The sequence below is a fragment of the Phragmites australis genome, chromosome 20 (genome assembly GCF_958298935.1).
Source record: "Phragmites australis chromosome 20, lpPhrAust1.1, whole genome shotgun sequence".
NCBI classification, from domain to species: Eukaryota; Viridiplantae; Streptophyta; class Magnoliopsida; order Poales; family Poaceae; genus Phragmites; species Phragmites australis.
Genome location: NC_084940.1, coordinates 3,540,644 through 3,562,437, shown reverse-complemented (window position 1 = coordinate 3,562,437; position 21,794 = coordinate 3,540,644). Strand labels below are relative to the sequence as shown.

Below are 21,794 nucleotides of genomic sequence, written 5' to 3'. Positions count from 1 at the left end.
GCGTCCACCCCCTTGGCCGCCTCCTCCTCCATGGCCACCGCCACCCGTTCCCTTATATAGTTTGTTGCCGCCACTTTCAGACTTGAGTTTTGCTTAGATTGCATCTACACATATTGCTTGTGAGATATTTGCTTCTGTTCCGGACTGACTAAGCCGCTACGTTGGTTTGTGGAACCCCACTTTATTGTGTATTTAATATTATTTGTAATTTCAGATTGCATATTCTACGTTTTTTGTTGTGGAACACCACTTTATTGTGTGCTTAATATTATTCGTAATTTCATATTGCATCTTCTACGTTCTTGCTTGTGTTCTCAATTCGCATGCAGGGATCAACCTTATTGGCGATGTCAACTATGTTTGTGCGTGGTTGATAACCAACGCATTTGTGGTGTAGCAATTATGAGGGTTGTGTTTAGTTATGACCGAGAGCCTTGGATCATCAACGTTGAGTCTCCACAGATCGACTTATCATTACATGTCGGAAGATCGAGCCAAATTCTCTCATCATCATTTGTGTTAAACTCTTGAATTGAACTTGTATTATGAAATTTGTGTCTTGTCGTTTGTAGATGTGTCATGTAATACTTGTGATATGTCCATCCTATATTACTATGTATAGTGCTAGCTCCTAGCTCTACCGTTCGGTGTTTCCGATTCTGAATTGTTGATTTTTGTTTAATACCGGCATGTTTTCATTCTGAGAACATCATTTCCGATTCTCCAGTAGTATCAATGCCGTATTCGTTTCTGGCATTATCGTTTTCAACTCCGCTTCCAAGAGAAAATGTGAAACTAAAAGTGGTTCAAGCCTTTTTCGACCGTTTCTGAACCGTTTTTGCACCTACTCCTAAATATCAAAGATGGATGTACCCTACAAAACAATCTTGTAGCTCATTCTTAACTTTTAAAGAAGAGATAAAAAGGGCTTCGGCTCGAGAAACTCTAAATGATTAGTGACCTTTGACCCTCCACAATACATTCTTAACTTTCATTTATATATGAAATTGTGCTGCAGAATAGGGGTGAAAATGGTAACGGAAATTCTCATTTGACCATAGATCATTTCTGTCACGTCACAAATCCTTAATCATGCAATTAAGCATAATCATGCTTTTTAAGCATTATGTTTAAATTTACGTAATTATAATTCAGAATACTAATGCACTTTGTTAAAAGTCAATTGGATGAGAAAGAAAATTAAGAGAGAAAAGAATAGAAATCGCATTGAAAAATACCTCCTTTCTCTAACATGTGGGCCCCACCATCCCAACCACTCAAGTGGGTAGCCCCACCTGCTCTCTCTCTCTCTCCTCCCTCACTCCCCATGCCTCCACCTTGCAGCTGTAGCTCACCCCCTCCCTCTCACTCCCCTCTCTAGCTCTCTCACTCTCCCTTGGATTTCTCTCTCTAGGAGCAAGGCCAAGGTATGCATGTGGTACCATTGCATTTTCTAGCTCATGAGCTGCTTATCTATCTAATTCATTTTCATTTTCGTGGAAGATTCGAGTAGTTTTTGAAGTTCTTGGAGTTCTTGAGCTTTTTGGAGCAAAACTGGAGTTTGGGCGAATATTAGCTCTAGAGTTGTGTTGATAGTTGATGAGTAAGTTTCAGGCCTCTTGGACTACCGCTAACGTGTTCCCTTTAGGCTTGGAAAAGATCACAGCTCGAATCGACCAAAAATCCACTCGAGAGCAGTTTTCTGGGCTGACCCGGATATTCCGGCCTCACCCGGATACTCTGGGTTCAGTAGAAATCGTCCGTCGAATTGTGTTAAATATTGGTTAGGGTTTAGAGTGCAAGATGAGTTTAGAATCCTTTGGATAGGGCATATACATGTTTGTGTAGCACAGATTTGTAAAGTGAGTCGAATCATCGAGGGGAGAAGTTGTGGAAGAACCCAGGTCTGTATCACCCGAATAATCCGGGTAAGTCCGGAGACTCCGGGTAATTGCATTACCGAATAAACGAGAGCCTCTCTCGGAGCCTCACCTAGAGTGTCCGGTACATCTCGGATAGTCCAGATCAACCTGGAGGTTGCAGGTTAAGTTAGAATAGTGGCTAACCGAGAGGCTTCACCGGAGGGTGGCCCGGAGGCTCCGGAACCCGAATATTCCGGATTCACCCGGATACTCCAGGTCAGACAAGCAAAAGGTAATAACAGAGCGCCTCTTTCGGAGGTTCACCCGGAGGGTCCGAACCCGGATACTCCGAACCAACCCGAATACTCCGGATGACTGTTATTTTCCAGATTTCGTTAGGTCGTTTAGTATTGCATTGATCGCATGTCTTATACTTCTAGCATGTTGTTAAGCATTGTGGCATACCTTACTGCGTTCATTCATGCTCATCATTTCACGCGTTCTTGTTCAGTGAACAAGGAGCCGGAGTGGGAGACGACCGTGGTCGAAGATGACTCCAATCTTCTGGATTTCTACGAGTATTACGTGGGTAACTTTAGGTAGCCACCTGAGCATCAAGGCAAGCATCTATCATATTGCACCTTTATTGAATTGAATGAAATCTAAATATTAATAAATTATGCTTATGTATAGGTTTGTATGTATGGGGAGTCGATGTCGGATTTTTATGGGTATAACCTATGTTGATTGCATAATCCCTACCTTGAATTATTCATCTATATCCTTGTAGCCTTGGTAATGTGGTAAATGTCTAAGAGTCGATCGAAGTGCTTAGCAATGCATAGGTCCTCGATAGAAGACGAGCAATGGTTCGACTGTTGTTCGCGAGCTTAGGGCTTACTATTTGTTCACGTATATGGCTATGTGGATGTTGGTTGGATGAGTGGTGAGTATGAGATGAGATATGAGCGGTGTTAGGGGTGACGTCTGTCTCGAAGGAAAGTCCTGGAGGCAGTCCGGGAGAGGAACCCAGATACCGTAGACCGCTTGCATCGTTTAAGGCCGATCGTCGGGGTAGTTGGCTTTAGCACTTACCTTACTCACCACATGTCGATCTAATGGTAAGGCAAGCTGAATACCTTCACCGTTGTGGCTTTGTGGGCCTGAACATCGACGGTGTGAGCGGGCAGGCTTGTAAGTGATACTAATTTGCTCGGGAGTAGTTCTAATACCGCCGCGCCGAGCGATGCACGATCCACATGATTGGGGCTGGTTGGGAAAGGTTGTCATGAGTACCCCCTTGTGTGCACTTTAGCGGGTGGCACAAGCCGTATGGTCCTCGTGTCGTGTGGGTCCAGGAGTATCCCCCTGCAGGGTGTATAAACAGTTCGTATTGCCACGCTCTCGGTCATGAGCATGCTATTGTTTCATTTGCACTCGGTCGTAGAGTTCTTGTATGTGGTTGATGGTTCGGATATGTGGTTGATGGTTCGATTATTATGGAGTTTACTTATATGTTCAAATACTTATGTTACATTTATGTTACAGTTTTATTTATGTTCAGTTGGTTATTGCAAGGTAGAATGGCATGTTTGGTGAAGTATAGGTGCTCACACGTATTTGTCTAGGTTGCTTACCGCATATGTTTTACTGAACCTTATGGCATGTCCTTGCTAACAGCTCAATGCATAATCCTTGGAGTTGGAATAATATATATCCATATTGTGTAAGTCTTGTGAGTACCTTCGTACTCAGGGTGTTACCCTTAAGTTGATGCAGATGATGCTGCTGCCGAGGAAGAGGCTGTCTTTGGCTACTTCGTGCCTGCCGATCAGGGTGGCGGGCAAGAGTAGTTCATCCTACTCTAGGAGATCGTGCTTTTGGGATGGTGCCTAAGGGCATATAGCACCGCTTTGTTGTATAGGTTTCTTCCGCTGTGTAGTTGTTTCCCTTTTGCTGTAAATTGTTGAAAATCGTTGCATGTTTAAAGAACTTGTAATATAATATTAATTACTCGCTCTTTATTAAGCTAAGTTGTGATGTATCATGTTGGAAGGCATGTGCTTCGATCTTGGGCACAAAACACGTGCCGGGATTACCAGAGCGGTATTCGGGTTAATCGTTGAAGTCGTGATGAAGTAAATGATCGACTTAATGATTAATTCAAATACCGTTTGGATGGTTCCTCACAATTTCCATCTAAACTGAAAAATGGTAACCCATAGATATGTTTTCAGGGCAATTTCTGGATGTATCATTTTCGATTTCAATTCTGAGAAAAGATATGGTATTGAAAATGTGGTTTGGTCAATTTCTGATTGTTTCCAATCATTTTCACTTTTCAACCATTTTCAACTGTTTTTATTGCTTCCTCATACCGGTCACCAACACCCCCACTCACCCGCTCACACCGTCTTTGCCTCACACTCTTGTCATTTATGTTTGACATCTAACTTGTGTCATGTTGGTAGTATGTTGTTAAAATAATTTTACTAATATTTGAACATATTCTCATGGTATAATAAGTTAGATCTTGGTGTGACTTATGAGATGTTAATCCTGTACATCATGTATAAACTTATCATTTGTGTTAAACTCTTGAGTTGAACTTGTCTTATGAAATTTGTTTCTTGCCATTTTTATCATGAGATGTGTCATGTAAGACTTGTGATATGTCCATCCTATATTCCTATATATGGTGCTAGCTCCTAATTTTAAGGTTCAATGTTTCCGATTCTGAATTATTGATTTCCGATTAATACCGGCATGTTTTTGTTTCAACAACATCGTTTCCGATTCTCCCATAGTATCGATACCTTATTCGTTTCTAGCATTATCATTTTTTACTCTGCTTCCAAGAGAAAATATGAAACTAAAAATGGTTTAGACCTTTTCCGATGGTTTCCGAACCGTTTTCACCCCTACTCCCCAATATCGACGCAAAGATGGATGAATACAAACCCTACAAAACAATCTTGCGGCTTGTTCTTAGCTTTAAAGAAGTGATAAAAGGGCTTTAGCTTCAGATGCTCTAAATGATTAGTGACCTTTGAACCTCTACAATACAATTTGTTTCAACTTTTGTTGTATCTAGCTGCACTAGCACTTCCCTGGATATTGATCTTCACCTGTGACGAAGAAAAGGGAAATTCCGGTAGTGTTTTAAACATATTAAAATATGGACTTCTCTGCGTTCTCAGAATCCAGCAATTTGTTGAACAGATCTCCAAATCTTAGTCTTTGCTTCTTGTTTACTTCTGATGAATTTGTTTCTGAGGCTGTATCGGTGACTTTTGGATTTCCAACCGCGATGAATGCTACTCTCTTCCTAGTCTCGGGCTCGAGGTCTAGGTGAGGAACTGAATGCACACGAGTACTAAGTGTGTAAGAAACTCAACAAACACCACTTTCATTTTCCAGTTGCTTCCCACTCTCACAACCTCCAGCATCATTGCAATGGTTCACTTTATCTGGTTGCTCCTCCAGAGCAGCATCTGGTTGTTTGGCTGGACAGTTCGTTTCTTTCTCTGAAAAATTAGCCACAAATAGGGCAATAAAATTAACAAGAATGCCTTTGAAGTCTGACACCATAAAACTATAAATATAGAACCGATTATGCTCTATTGAATACATAACAAACAATTTGGTGTTGACTGCTAAAAATATATTATGTTTGGTTCCCTAAAGCAACAGAAGCAATTGACTTTCAAATTAGAACAGGCAACCTAAGAGATGTTTTACAATTATCAAAAGAACTAATCAATAGTTGCACCATTGTTGTAGTATGCAAAAATGATGTATTTTAGCCAACACCATGTTAGCTATCATTCAGCTCGGCTATCTGAGGTTAATCTTATAACACACACCAGCCAGGCTATGTGCCATACCACAAATAAAGAATGCTAACATGTTGCGTTACCAAATAAGTTCTAATGTGACATGCTTCCAAAGATTGATGAATTAGACTCAAATGCCATACTCTCAAGTGCCTTGGTAACTAGCACTTAAAGACGGTGATTTTATCATAAAATAATTCAAAACTCTGAATATTTTATTTGAGCTATGTTCTTAACAATGTAATAACAGTATAACACTACTAAGGTGTTTGATGTCATTCAAACTCAGTATTCATTCAACAAGGAAGCATCAAACAATGTCATGAGCAAACTAATTAAGAAAATACAACTAAGAATTCAGGATGTCCTTGTATTTATCATAAATAATAGAAGATAACGCATTTCAACCTTCATTATCGAGTCCAAGCGTCTCATACTGGATTGAAGATTCTGGACCACATGACTTCTGATCCTCATCTTGGGTTTCCTAACAGCTACCTTTCATCTTTTCATGCAAAACAAATTTATCTTTCACCCATACACACTCTAGAATCCTATGGCCATCATTGGTTGAGGGTAGTACTCTCTGAAAGCCTGTGGAAATAGCAAAAAGAAAAAGAGGCACAATATTTAGTAAAATCATTATATCTTCTAGCAAGATCTAGTTGCATGAAAGTGAAAGCACGGTCGAAGGCGGTACAAAATATCCATGATGTACAAAATTACACCATTGCTAGTGTGGAAGCACAACAAAAATGCACTCCACCGATGCTAATCTTAACCGCCAGCTTCCTATCAGTAAGATCAGTAACCTTATTGTATACTAACACAACATCAAGTAGCATCTGTGAAACAAGTACCAGATGGTCAATAAAAGAGAAAAAATTGTCGATGATTTGTGAATTACCGATTACGAATACATGAAGGATGTAAGGGATACTTCCTGTAGTTGAATCACATGATGAACATACAGATTTATACAAGTTTAGGCCTCCCTAAGGATGATAGCACTATATCATGTGGACTTATATTAATCTTCGAGACAGTAGTACATGCGGGGTTTGGCTAGCCTAGATGGATATCTAAACTTAGTCGAGGGCTCCTTGCTTGTTGTCTCGGTGAGATGTAGATGTAGATCGCAATTACAAAAGGCTTAAGACTCCTGTAGGCTTGTTGTCAGCCTTCATCTCCATGATCCCTGTCGGTACATGGTATTTCCAGAACTCTTCACAAATTTCTTCCCAAGTGATGGTGTTGGCATCCACGGATGCTTCGCAGTAGTTCTCCCACCATTCTGCTGCTGACCCGGTGAGCTGGTGTGCGGCAAGATTAACCCTGTCTCGACCCTCACAATTGATGACCTGGAGTTTCCTAGTGATTGCCCTGAGCCAGTCATCAGCCTCCAAGGGGTCTTCGGTACTGTCAAAGGTTGGAGGTCTGATCCTTATAAACTCCGCCATCCTGTTCTAAGGTCCATAACCTCTGTTGATCCCTGCTCGAGCTATGGCCTCCAGTAGGCGGGTTTGATTGGTCATTACTGCCACTAGGTCATTCTCTAGTGGCGGGGGTAGTGGGGTTCTTTGACTGCTACGGTGGCTCTGATGGACTTCACGACTGGGCTGAGATTCGGCACCCCTGTCCCTCCTTCTACCTTGGCCCTCAGAGTGCCTTCCTCGGGTCCCTATTGTACTTCTTGCCTGAGAATTCATTCCATGAGCTTCATTGATAGGTACGATCTGGCGTTGTTGATGGTGACGAGAGGACTCCCTGGATGAATCCATCTGTTCTCTGGAGACAAACGAGGAAGCAAAAGCTGAGATAGAGCTATTGGATGAGGGAAAACAGATAGGAGCAAGGACAATCCTTGCCAATCATGCAAACAAAGATACAACAAGAAGCAACATCATACAAGAGTACAAGCAACATGTATTACACAAACCTAGGACTATCTCCACTAGGTCACTAGTACAAAAGTTTTCGATCTACAATGTCTAAAGCATGCTTCATAGAGCATCCTGCTATAGGGCTATCTATAACAAAAGCTGCAAAAGGATCTACTCCTAATACTAATTAGTGGCGATGTGTTATCCTCACGCATTTTCCGCGGACCTGCCAGCGGCTGACTCAGCAGGTGAGAGGGTTCCTGCTGGTGTCGGGGTAGAAGTGGGGTCGGAGATCCTGGTGACGCTGTCATCGTCATCGTTACTAACGAGCTCGTGCTCGCTAGGGTCCTCCCCTTCCGAGTTGTCAGTGGGTACCACCATATCTCCATCCTGAATCGGCTCTGCTGGCACTAAACCTCCGTTGGCTGTTGGGACTGGCGAGGGGCCAATCCTACCGTCTGCTATAGCTGTTGTTATATGCGCTGGTAGGAGAGGCACACCTACAAGGACGACGTGCTAGGTCCGACTTGCGGGTAGCGTGAAGGTACTCTTCCTGGCAGTTGTCCTAACCCAGGAGCCACTCAGGGCATGCTGTTGGTTGAGATCCCGGTGATGGTCTCTCACCGCCCTCTGCCATCCTTCACGGCTCCTTACCGCGATGTCTTCAGCAGCTGCAGCCTGGACTCTGGTCTGATCTAACATCATACGGAGAGCTCTCTCACGTGTCTCTGACTCTTCTGCCCTCTGGCGACTTGCCTGGAATAGCTGATAGGTCTCATTGTGCATGTGTTCTAAGGCGTGAAGGTACTGTACTGTGACAGCCACGATGGTCCACGATGGTGTCGTCTTCCTCTTCCTCCTGTCCTGCATCCTCCATGGCAGTTAGGTGTGCACACCAAGCAGCTCGCTGACCAGCAGCAGCTGGAAAGTGCCTCATGGGAGTGTGCGCAACTTCCCTGATATGCCTCCCGCACAGGTGCTGAAGCGCCTCGTAGGCCACCAGCTGGTACGTGTCTGGGTACCGTACTCCGGTGGTGCTGACCTGCCACGGTCGCCAGTTGGGGTGTCTCGGGCAGTCGAAGATCTGTAGAAGAACCTGACACTTCTGTGATCCATTCTCGTCGTACTCACGCCCGGTGTACTCTGGGCGTCGGGTGTACCCCATGCGGCAACAAGCTTCCCACAGCAACTTGGGAAAACCTTTCACTCGTAGACAACGCACTGTGTCCCAATCCTCATCTTCCATCTGCCGAGAAAAGGGACAACTTAGAATTAGCATAACAAGTTTTCAAAGACAACAAGACAGAAGGCCAGTACAGAAGATGTTTTGTTAACATAGGTTTTTTTTTCAAATAAACAGACACGAGCTAGTATATTCTAAGGTCACGTCCTACAGCCAAGTATGGCTCTGATACCATGCCTGTCAGGACCCCGAACCCGGGTTCCCCTGTGCCTCACGTATCAGTCCCTGAATTACATAGCTGATGCGCATAGTATAACAGTCATAATATCACAGTCAAACTTCGTGCATAAGTAATATAGTTTAGAGTACAAAAGGTTACAACCCATACTGTCTATTACAAACATGGCCTAGCGGCCATCAAAGCACACAGCGGAACAAAAGCCCAAGCCACAAGCAACGAGGGTGCGAACGTGACTTTAGATACTATTCTTTATTTCTGGCTTCTCCTCCGGCGAAGTCGGCATCGGCTTCTTCATCTGAATGACAGCAAGAGTGAGTACGAAAGGTACTCAGCAAGCCCTATACTACTTCAAAGTGTTGATAGATGCATATATGGGTATTTCAAGGGTAAGGCTTTACGGCATAGTTTTAAGCGTAAAGCAGGTTTCATGCAGGTATGCAGTTATACTCTCCACTGTTAACCTTTTGAAATAAATGTAACAAAGATTTTGAAAACAAACTGCAGGCATCTTCTGTTGGTACTGAGTATCACCTCAAGTCCCCAACGTATTAGAAGGTGACCTGGTAATAAATTTGTCAGACGATTTTAAAATCAAAAATCAGGGTAACAATTTATATCTGGGGGTTTTCAGTCCTGGGAGGGGCTATACCTCACTCCGCAGTCCCTTTTATCACATCTGGTGTACCTCTAGTACCACACAGCTTCTGGCGGATCGAGTCAGGAACCAACATCACACGGACATCTTGTCCACACACTCACACATTAAGACGCACGCACCCGGAGTCTATTCAAGTGAGGTCAATGCTTTGCATGTCCATGACCGTGGACACGGCTATTCGAACAGGTTTACACTCTGCAGAGGTTGTACAGCTTTACCCATACGATATGCTCAGCCTCCAACCGTTGCAAGCGGAGGAGCGAATCATACCGAGACTCTCCAAACACCTTTCCTGCCGGGCTTTTCCACGAGACACGTCAAGTTCCAGAGCTGCATGTTCCGAAGGCCAGCCTCCATTTTTAAGCCTAAGCCGGTCCCTGAACCTCCAAACAGTGGGACAGATAGACCCCTGGCTGCTCGTTGCTCTCAGCCTCCTGGTATGATGCCCAATTCAGTCCAGTGAAGGAAAAATCAAGTCCTGCCCATACAGGACGCATGGTTGCACGGGGTGGCTAAGCATGACGGCGCAAGACTCGGTCCTTAAGCGGCCGAACTAGGCATTTTCACGGGCAATGAATACCATCATATAACTCAAGCCCCCATGAGCATCCTCCCCGGAGGACTACTCTACTTGCCCGCGCCAAAACAATTTTCACCCATTTTTACACATCACCTTCCATGTCCCACATGACATCAAGGATTTCCCGACCATCACGGAATTCACAACCATCAAGGAAACATGGTATATGAGTTATCATTGATAACAGCAAATTGGTCTCCGAAGAGAAGTGTTTTAAAAGCAATATCTCCGAGGAGATGCATTTTAAAAGCGACATCTCCGAGGAGATGTATTCAATCCTAAGCATGCTAGATATCAAGATGTCGTCCATCGTTAGTATATTTAACAACAGGTATTCCTAGGGTGATATGTATTCTGGATGATGACATGTATGGCATGGCAGTGTTGATAGGGTTAACTATTACAAGTAGTTTGAAAGAAAATGCAATATATAGCACATGCGATAATAAGTCCGATTTTAGTTGATCATATATATTATTCAAAAACGTAGGTTCAGTATGATCAAGAAAATAGGACTTGCCTTCTCAGGAGTTTTCTTCAAAATCTTGGTTGTAATCAGGATCTTCTTCGCTTCTGATGCTTCCCGCGCAGCACTCACAGAATTCTGGCAGATCTGCAATTGCGACTACGACCATTAACGAGCTATACTTGCGAAGAACCAAATCACACCAAATGGAAAGCCAATGAGCCTTAACAAACATCATAATGTAACAGATAACTAGATCTCGATTTTAGATGAATTTTGGCGAAAGAATCGCCGAAATCGAAGCCAGAACGGAGTAGTTACGGCTCCCGAAAGATTTAATATAAATTTAAATCAGGAAATTATGAAATGATACTATTTATAGGTGGGACCCACGGGGTGGGGCCCACTAAACAGTAGCCTGGTCCCACATGAATAGTGAATTGGAGGGACCCACATAAATAGTACCCAGTTGGGCCTAATGGGCTTAGATTGGGCCGAATTTGGGTCTAGATGGGCCTGAGCTGGGCTTGGGCTGCACAGTAATAGCTACACAGTACTGGCCCATTTGGGTCTGGGCTGGCTAGCTAACGGGCCAGGGGAGTTGGGCCGACCTACGGGGCACGGTCTGCTGGCGGTTAGGCTGGCCAGGCCGGCCAGCCAGCCACTGGGCCGAGCCAGGCCGAGATATGGCCCAAGCTGGCTTGCGCGAGCGCGCCAGCGCGCGAACGCGCGCGAGCGGCGTAGCGGAGGGGAAACAAGCCGGCGGCGAGGAATCACGGCGGCGCAGCGCCGGAAAGCTCGCCGGGATCGAGTTTTCGCCAGAGTTTCACGACGACGCGTTAACGCCGGGCTTCTACGCAACATGGCGGACTCGGCAAGGATCATCTCGACGGCGACCGGCGGAGAGAACGACGCCAGATCACCGTCGGAGAGGATATGGCGGTGCGGCGCAACTGGACAGCACCTCCCCTGCACGGGGAGGGGCCAATCCTGCAAGGAAAAGAGGCCTAACGCCTCTAGAGCACATGGCACGATTGCCGGATCACAACACAGGGCAGAATCATGCCGGCGGCGAGCGCAACTGCGGCAACGGAAACCAAAACACGGCGGCGTACGATGAAAAGCTAAGGGAGAGCGCGGGGACGCCTACACGCTATCTAGGAGGGGGGTGCTAGGGCTTGTGGTGCACACCGAGCGCAGGAATGACGACGGGCGGGGCGGCGACCGGCGATTCGTCGGAGAGATGGTGGCATCGCAGCTCAGCTATTGGCGCGGACGAGCTTCAGTCGAGCTTCCGATGAACAGGCAGCGGCACAGAGATGGCGGTAGTGTCCTGAAACTCCTTGACGGCACGTGGACGGTGAATGGGTGACGGCGAGGTTGCAGCGGCGGAAATGGCGGTGGTGGTGGTACGGTGGCACGGCGAAGTGGAGAAAGGGAGGGAGAGGGAAACATGGGCTGCTCTATTTATAGACAGGAGGGGAAACACGGGGAGGCGATTCACGTGCTGGCGTCACAGGGACGTCAGTGGCGAGGTGGCGGCCGGCGCCCACCATTTTCCCCGGAGCATGGGCGCTCTGCGTCGGCCACGCGCGTGGGCCGCGAAAATCACGGCGCAGAGGCATGGGTAGCAGGGAGAGAGAGAGAGAGAGAGAGAGAGAGAGAGAGAGAGAGAGAGAGAGAGAGAGAGAGAGAGAGAGAGAGAGCGGGAGCGGAGAGTGAGCGGGGACCGCGGAGAGTGGTCGGGCGTGCGCGAGATATTTCCCAGAGAGACGGCGACCGGCGATGTTGTCGTCGCGCTGGAGAGGAGAAGGAAGGAGAGGCGCGCGGACGCGTGCGGGCGGATCAGCGACGCGTGGCTCAGCGGACCGTCGAGGGCACGCGAGTGGGCCGGTACAACGCGGCGAGCTGGGCCGAGCGAGGCATGTGGGAGATAGGAGGCCGGGCTGGCCAGCTGGGCTAAGAAAGGGAGAGGGAAGGGGAAAGCCGGCCCGGGGGGGGGGGGAGAAAAAAAATGGAAGGAGAAAAAGAAAGAGAGAACGAAAAGGTTTTGGAATAATTCAAATTTGGAGAATTTGAATTTGGTTTTGACTTTGGATTCAACAACTCTATTTTGAATATTTGAACTTGGATCTCGAGATTTTCAAGATGATTTGAACCAAAGGATCCAACTCAATTTTGGATTTGCGCTGAATAGAATCTAAAAGTATATTTAAAAGTAGGAGACATTCAATTTCAAACCTCCACCTAAAGAACCATAAAAATCTCAACTAAGGCACAAGAACCTAACTTAATGCAGAGGTTATTTTGAATTTGATCCTAGTGCACTTCGAATACTGCTGCAACTTAGCATAACTCACAATTACGAATGTATACATATACTTGTATATATACATCCACACCCTTATTTTCTTAATCTTAATCAGCCTAATTTACCCTAAAAAATTTCAATTTAGAGTGAAATTTGTACTAATTGGCAGGCTTAAACTCAGGATGTTACAATATGCTTCCAAGGTGAATATCTTAACATTTTAGATAGTGTGTGCCAGCAATTTATTACTGAAATTTCTTGATACAATCTTAGTCATGTCTGTGGATTATAACCCTCACATGTTGGATCAGAACCCTAACTCGTGCAAGCAAGGAAAATACTGACGTGCAAAGATCAACAAGAATGATCTAGCAAGTAAAAATGTTAACTGACTGTAGTCTAGGTTAAGAAACTCTGATTATCTTTCAACTGAAATGGTAACGAAAGAAATTTATATCTGTTCTTTTTAGAAGAATAAGGAAATGTTTAAGGTGAGACATGCATCACTTAAGGTAAGCCAAGTGCAAGTGGTCAACTCGTTCTATTTGTGACTTAAGAAAATAAAAAGAAACATGAGAACTTAAAACGAAGGATACATTGCTGCCTTCGTAACAGGTTCAGCCATCTGCAGAGGACAAATAAATATTTGACTGAGATACAAAGGTGTGTTACTATCACAACAGCATCAATGCTCAACAGACATATAAACACACCAAAGATAACAAGCGGGCAACACCCAGAATCCTCTCATGGTGGCTGTGGTTTGCACCAGGCTTCATCTTGGTCTGCCTACAGTAGAAAACAGCTAAGCAAAATCTCCCAACCTGCTAATAAATTAGATGATAGCATGTGAAATTTCTAATAAGCGCAAATGCCATTGCAAACTGACTTGATTGGGACGAGGATCGTGTTGACCGGCTTGCGGCATGCGAGGACGGGGAAGACGACATTAAGGACCTCTGCGAGGCCGACGCCCATCAGCAGCTTCAGGTCCCTCCTCACCTGCACGCCCACACACACATAGACTCGTCACTAAAGAGGACGGGCCATAGCCCTAGGCAAAGCGGAGACAGGCGGGTGGGGCTCACCTTGAGGGAGGTACTGGAAGTAGGTGACGCCGTGGTGTCGGTTCCCGTGCTTGTACACCAGGCGCTCGAGCATGCCCGCCTCCACTTGCAGGTGCCGCAGCGCCGCCTGCAGGCACTGCTCCTCGTCCCCCTCCCTCCTAGCACCCTCCTTCCATTGCTCCATGGCGTCCGCATGGCAGTGCCCGACGGCGTGCGAGGGCGCCGCGGCGGCGGCGACGGCGGCAGTTGTCCGGTGCCTGGTTTCTTTTTGTCGACCGAACTGGTGGAGGTTTCTGGACCAAGATGGGTTGTACGTCCGACAACTCAAGGTGGACCAGATCTGGAATGGTGGACCGAACCGGGCAAGATTTTTTATTTTTATATTTCTTAAATTGAAAAATTACAAAATTAGACATCTGTTTTAAAAAAGAGAGGAATTCTACTATATACCACCAAATAAAGACCGGTTCTAAGATTCACCATCGAATAACTTCTATTTACTTCTATGCCATTGAATTGCAACTTTTCTTCCTCATATGCCATCTCTACTGTTAGACTAGTTGTTTTGCTCTGTTAAACAAGGTAAAAAGACCATTATATCCTTTTCACTTATGCCATCGGTTGCAGCCATTTTAGCATCAAATAGGATTATACCTCAATGATATGTATCAAAAGACAACAAAGCAGTCACATTCAGGAGTTTCCATCCGCACCTTCACAAAATAATATTACGTGTGCAATTCGCAAAATAATAGCAAATAGAATTGGCATCGCACGATGGAGGCAGTGTGGTGGTATCGGGCAGCAGAGACATTGGCAGTGGCATAGGAATATGTTGATCTAGGGTTCACGGGTTTGGGAGGCCAACGAAGTGAATGGGAGTCATATGGCTCAAACCGATTTCTCCTTCTCAGTTGTACATGTAGTCAAGAGCAGTCTCGGAATTTTTGAAAAATTGATGGCAGCTAACGGTGGGGATGGCATACAAGGAAGAAAAGTTACTATTCAATGGCATAGAAATAAACTAGAGTTATTCGATAGCGAATATTAGAACCGGTTCTTATTCGATGACATATAATAGAATTTCTCTTTGAAAGACAGCACATCTATACTATGTACAATAAATATCTTTTTTGTTTCTCATAATGTAAGTAATTATTTGAGTTGAAATTTTTAGAGAGCTAGATTATAGTATCATTTACACTATATTTTTTTTTCAAAATTTTTCATGACTATTTCGATTTTGTTTTGAATCTTTAGAGCATTGGAATGTTGTATTTTCATTTTTTAACATATCACCTGTTGGAAGTGTGACAGGTTTATTTTTTTAAACTTGCCACCCGTTGGAAGGGCACCCTTCCAACAGACGATATGAGTCTGGATGTGCGATTTTTCAAAATGTATGTTTATTTTTACAATTTTTTGATTTAAGAAATATAAAAAAAAAACTCAACTAGGCAAGCGGTCGTGTACGCCGCGTGGGCTGCGCGGGCCATGAAAAAGCCCAATTAAGAAATCTTGCCATGTCAACGTGGTATTTGGTTACAAAAGAATTTTCTCCCTGAAAATTTGACGCCGTGTCAAAACTGACTTTTTAAGGCAAGCACTTGGATTGGGAATGGTTAAGGCCCGTTTGGATCGCGAGAATATCGTAAGATTTTTCAAGATGTTTATACCAATTCTTGTAAATTCTTGTGAAATTCTTGCATTCCAAACGGGCCTAAAATGCCTCTTCCATTGGCATCTGTTTTATTTGAAAATATTTGTAACATGCAATCAAGTGTTTTTTGCAACTTGCACAATGTCATGGCTGTATTGTTCCAGAAAAAAAAAACATGGCTGTATCCTTCGGCCCTTTCTGCCTACAGATTGGAGCAACGTGTGACGGTGTGAGAACCAGAAATGGTCGAAAGTTGATGGCCACATTTCAATATGTTACTTGGAGTTGCTCTGCACTCAAAGGCCTGGCGTTGCTTTTCTTCAGCAGTGAGGTACGCAAGCAGAAAGGCAAAAAGCTTCTTTCACGTTCCTCCCAAACAGACCTTGGCGTCAAGTCGAGCTCTGAGACGATGCATCATTCATCCAAATGGAGGGGGAAAAGCCAACAGAAACGTTTCCATTTTGCTGCACTATGGACTGCGAAATCGCCGTCGTTCTGAAATGTGTTTGGACATGGTCCAGATTAAAACACGGATAACCATTATCTGCTGGGCTGCTCTTGTCGTCTGGATAATAAGACCCTAAAATCTAAAGTTGAAATAAACAGATTGATTCTGAAAAATGATTTTAAGAATTAAAAGTTGGTTTTATAAATAGAATTCAAAAGCCGATCTAAGTTGTTTTTTAGTTCTAAGTGATAATATTCTAAGTCTGATAACGAGATGTTATATATTATACATATAACTCATATAAAAACTAATCTCACAATCAGTTTTTTTAAAAACCACAGCTAAAACAAATATACCCTATATAGTACTAGTAGCATGATAGACTCTTGATTGGAAGATCCCGGCCCCCAATCAATGTTCTAAACGGAACAGCCTTTGCTTTTATATGGCACATCCAGTCTTTTTTTAGACGAATCAACAGAGGGTGAAGCGCCCACCTGGACTTTCGAATAAAAGAGCCCACCAGTTGGTTTTTTAATAATATTATTTTATCAAGAAATTATGAAAATATTATTTAAAAAGGAAAATTTGTATAAATTGGTGATATTTGACACTCCAATTACTAACTAGCCACATAACGGCAATTAAAGTGCCAATATCCCTTTTGGCACATACGTGAAGGCACGTCGGTATGACAATTGTCAACGTGTCTTATGTCCCATGAACGATATTCAATGAAAAAAATCATATTTTTTTTTTATATAATCTCGGGTGAAGATGATCTTTATATAAAAATTATATATATAGATGATATCCACATCTTTATAGTTGAATAATTTTTATATAAAATTGTACCTATTAACGATATCTACATTTTTATAGTCAAACTCCAATTACCGACTAGCCACCTATCGACAATCGGAGTGTTATCTGTCACATATTACTACAATTTTCTATTTTGAATAATATTTTTACATTTTTCTAATAAAATATTATTATTTAAAAAAATTCCCATCCAGTCTGAATCTTCAGTGGAACTGCACGGTGACATTCAGCAGCTCTTGTGCCTAGAAAAAACTCGAGCAGAATGCATGCAGAGATCAGACGTGTGGGGTCCGGAGACATGATGTGGTGGCATGGATAGGATCAAGCGATGCAAATGTTGTCTTCTTCCCTGCAGGCAGAGGCTGTCTCCATTCGGCTGCTGCGATGGACCATGGGGTGTCTTTGGAGCTCATTCAGAAGGACAATGCAGCTCAACCACCGATCTAGGGGCATCTTTTCGGCTGCGTTTTTACACTCCTAGGCTCGCGTCAGTGTTCTTTAGGAGTTGGGACTAAATATTTGGCAGGCAAGTCAATTACCCATTTTGGACCAGGCTGCAAAGCTCAAGAGGTTTCAGATGTCCTGAGCCTAATAAAGGTGCCAATGAGGCAATCACAAGGGCTTGCCCTTGATAGTTGATACCCAGGCAGCCTGCAGGGCAACATTTTGGACCAGGGTCATATCCTAATACTAGCTCCAAAAGATTCCCTTTAGGGGTTATATTTTCGTCGTGAAGGGATTTTCGTTCCCTTCAGCGCTTCAACGATTTCCCTTCATAGTTCCCGTCACGATGTGATTCTCAGAGTCATTTCCTTCAGGACGGGATTCTCTCTTATTTTCCTTTGTGATTTCTCTCGAAGAGAAACTGTTGTAGATAAGAGAAAATAAAGGGCATGAGAATAAGGAAGAAATTGGAAAAGGAACTAAATGAAAAAAATATGGTTGGAGATAGTTCCCTGCAACAGAATCCTTCTGGGGGCCCTTAAACGATGAGAACCGCGCGTACAATTATTCTCTCCAAGCCAATGATCCGCATGCACAGATGAGCACAGCGCACCGGCCGTCCTGCAGTCCATGGACCCTGTCTTCTTGCGTGCTAAACGGCAATCCCTTCCCAGCGATGCGTTTGTCCGCACCCTGATCTGCCCTCCAGGACCCCAGTTCTTCGCTAGCTCCTGCAGGCCGCCAAATTTCCATCCTCCTTTGGTTGCTTGCTCGCCGCAGGCCGTCGCCATCATGCGCGCTGTCGTCGTTTGCAACGACAAACGACGCGGAGACGAGCCGTCTGCCTGCCCAGCATCGGACACTCGCCGATGCCTCGCCAATGTGGCCATCGGCGAGATGATTGCACCCATCTCTTGACCATTTGTATATGGTAGCGAGGAGCGAACGGGCGTGATGGTAAAGTTAGCTTACCCAACGCGATCTAATCGAAGGACGCAGTTGCAGGCATGCTGTGCTGTAGTATAATACTGGAGCAGATGGCTCTGCCGCGCCAACGCCAGCATGACTGCTTTGGAAAATTAGCGTTCGTGATCGGTGACAGTGGCTGCTTTGGAGTATGAACCTGATCGAACCAGGGCCAGACTTATGGCGACTTGACAAAGCCGTTCGGCCGAGTCAACATTGGCCTAACGTATCAGGTGGACAGATGGCCTGCAATTCAACTCACACCTATCTTCTCTGCTCATGACATCATTCCCTTCGATTTGAACGTTCCAGTGCGTTGAACCCTGGAAAGCGGTGGAGTTTCGATGAATCCATGCACCGGCGGGCGGAGCTCGAACCAGATCGCACGCATGCTCTGTGGCGTACCATGAATCCATGATACCATCACGCAATCTATCTCGAGCAGTAACACCAGAATATTCTGCACTCTCAGCGTACTAGGTCCTGGAGATTGGAGAATTGAATTTGATCCAGGAATGCTGCATCCATTACGACATGGATGATGATAATTGATAAACGTGTTTTGTTGAATCTTTTCAGTTCAAAGAAGAAACAAGAAAGAAACAGGGCAAGAACAAAAACAGAAATTTTATCTACACGGGATGCCCTCTCTAATCGAAGTAATGGCTGGCTGGATTCCAGCTTCGAGCAAGCAATCCGTCCCCAACCGATGCGAAAACGATGGAAAAGATGGGTTCTTGGAGAGAGAACCGCCGTCACCGCCGGCGGCGGTGAAGGGAGCAATGCAGGAGGGGGAGGTCAGAACTCAGAAGAGGTTGAGGACCTCGCGGATGGCGGCATTGCAGAGCGGGCAGCGTCCGCGGCCGGCGCGGAGCTCGCAGGCGCAGGCGCGGCAGAAGGTGTGGCCACAGGGGATGAAGGCCGCGCCCTTGCCCCGCGCCACGCACACGCAGCACCGCCCTCCCACGCCCCCGCCCTTCTCCCCCTCCTCCGGCGCGGCCTCCTCCCCATCCACGCGCCTCCACTGCCCGCCGCCGGCGCAGGCCGTCCACTGCTGCTCCGTCCGCTCCAGCAGCGCCATCAGCGACACCCTCTCCCCGCGCGCGCCCGCCGCCGGCGCCGTCGACGCCGCGGAGGCCGTGCCTCCTGGCACGGGGACGCCGCCGGGTCGGGCGGCGTCAGAGGCGAGGACGAGAGGGCGATCGTCGTCGGCGCCACGGATGACGTCGAGGAGCGTGCGGCGCCTCCCCGCCGCGGCGAGGCCGCCGCCGCCTTCGCCTTCGTCGCGGAGCTTGAGAAGGTCGCCGAGGTTGGACGACGCGGCGAACTGCTCGGCCAGCGTGACGCCGCGCCGCAGCGGCCGCGCCCCCGGCACCCCCTCCATCCCTCGCGTCACCAACTCGGGAGGAGCCTGACGCCGCCTGTTCGGGCTTTACCGGTATCCAGCCCCAGCGACAAGTTTATACTGGCGCGGCTAGTTTTAGCTTTCCCCCTCCCGGACTGGCGGACCTCTTGTTTCCCAGGCGTAGTGCGCGCCTGCGCGGACGCGGGAGTAGACGCGCGGTTTCGGCCGACCGCGCGCGCGCGGGGCTCTCGGCCAGTCGAGCCGCGTTTGCCGCGCCCGCGCGGGATGGTGACGACGGGCCGCGACGGCTGACGGTTTCGCCCCCCGTTTTCCACCGTGCGGCGCGGACTTTTGCGGGGTCGGGACTCGGGAGCTGCGGCGGCTGACCTGCCGACCGACTTGGCGACTGACTAGCGCTGCGGTCGTCCGCCGCCGTTGCCTCGTGATGGGACGGATGGGGGGCAATGCGCCACTGGGGCTGGGCATGGTCATGGACAGGCGCAGGCGCAGGCGCAGGCGCGGCAGGGTTTTCTGGTCGTTTCGCACGGCAGACCGGGCCGTTTCCGAGGAGTTTAAGTGACCGTCGGCCTGTGGGGTGCACGGCTGATCGGTTGGCGATCGACGCTACGACCGAGCGAGTGATTACCCGAGGACGTCCAGGTCGCAGTCCGGTGCTGAACCAGTACCGATCCAAATCGAAGTCGGAGGGGAAAGAGGTACTACAGTGACTTACCATGTCGCAGCAAGGGTATTGTGCATAAGAATAATGTGCCGGTTTATTGTAACACCAGATCATCTATTTATAATAACGAAGTGAAGTCAGAAGATCCTCACACATGAATCTAGTCATTGCCGCAGCCTGCTAGTCTTGCTTCAGACCTCCAGTTCCAAAGACGATGTTTCAATGTGAACACTAAAATCGGTATAGTATTTTTATACACAGTATCTTGCTATAGTATCCGACTGCAAATTTCTGTAGCACCTCTCGTGAAGTACTGTTCCCTCGGAAGGATGAAATCAGAGAATTTGGGTCCAGTTCGCACCCCTTCTGATTTCGAGCGCAGTCGCGCCAAGGAAAATCGGAAGAACGCACCAACTTTTGCCGTAGTTTTAACGGATCGATGCTGGCAGCAAGAAACGTGTTACAAAGTCAGTAAGCTGCAGGTTCATGCCTGCAGCTCTTTACGTTGTGACCCACAGCAAATCCACTTTGCTTTGCCCAGTTGCAAGCCAATCGAGCTGAACACCGCAGCCGCGAGTGGCTGCTAGTTCTAGTTGGATTCCAGCGTAGCAGCACTACGCCGCTATCAATCAGAAACCACGATTTTAAACGCTGATTCCACAACCAAACTAACGTGAATATAAAAGACCTCTCAAGTACTATCCGGATGGTAATAAGGGTGAAGACAGCTTTGTATACAAGATGGGCCTAAACCCGTTTCAATGGATCGGGATCCTCGCAACTGCAGAGATTCTACTGTAGCTACAGTAGAATGCATTTAGGTCTGATCTGAGCCGTTGATTTCACGTTGGATGCATCAGATTCGTATGCTACAGTGTCTCTACAGTACCTCGCTACAGTACCGGAGCGACTGCGCAGGGAATCAGATTACTGTTGGTACAGTAATACGTGATTAACTAATGAATATCATTGTAGCACCAGACTCATTTTACTGTACAAAACAGTGATTCTCTACATTAATGATGTATTAGTGCCCTCATCACGCAAAATTTAGGGGCAGCGACCTCGATTGCATATATTAATGCAGAGAATCCGGGTCCCGTTTCAATATAGTGCTCTCATCACGCAAAATTTAGGGGCAGCGACCTCGATTGCATAACAAATAAATGTACTAGGCTCTAATGAACTGTTCAACAAATCCCTCCCAAGGTATGGATGCCAGTTTTAACCAATCTCCACACCTCCATCTATGTTCTCAAAACACAGAAAAATGGCTGTAGGAAGTATGAACAGATGAAAGTCCATTTGTGAAAATCTCTTCGACCGAGCAGGCAAAC

The 21,794-nt window shown here is 46.2% G+C and overlaps 1 protein-coding gene and 1 pseudogene across 1 annotated transcript; both read right to left on the bottom strand.

Moving 5' to 3' along the window:
- Positions 1–5,033: 5,033 nt before the first annotated feature.
- Positions 5,034–14,271, bottom strand: LOC133902355 (uncharacterized; annotated as a pseudogene).
- Positions 14,272–18,972: 4,701 nt separating this feature from the next.
- LOC133901208 (uncharacterized) lies at positions 18,973–20,105 on the bottom strand. The gene has a single exon (XM_062342491.1). The coding sequence runs from the start codon at positions 19,812–19,814 to the stop codon at positions 19,236–19,238; it is 579 nt and encodes a 192-aa protein (XP_062198475.1). The 5' UTR covers positions 19,815–20,105; the 3' UTR covers positions 18,973–19,235.
- Between the last annotated feature and the right edge of the window lie 1,689 nt (positions 20,106–21,794).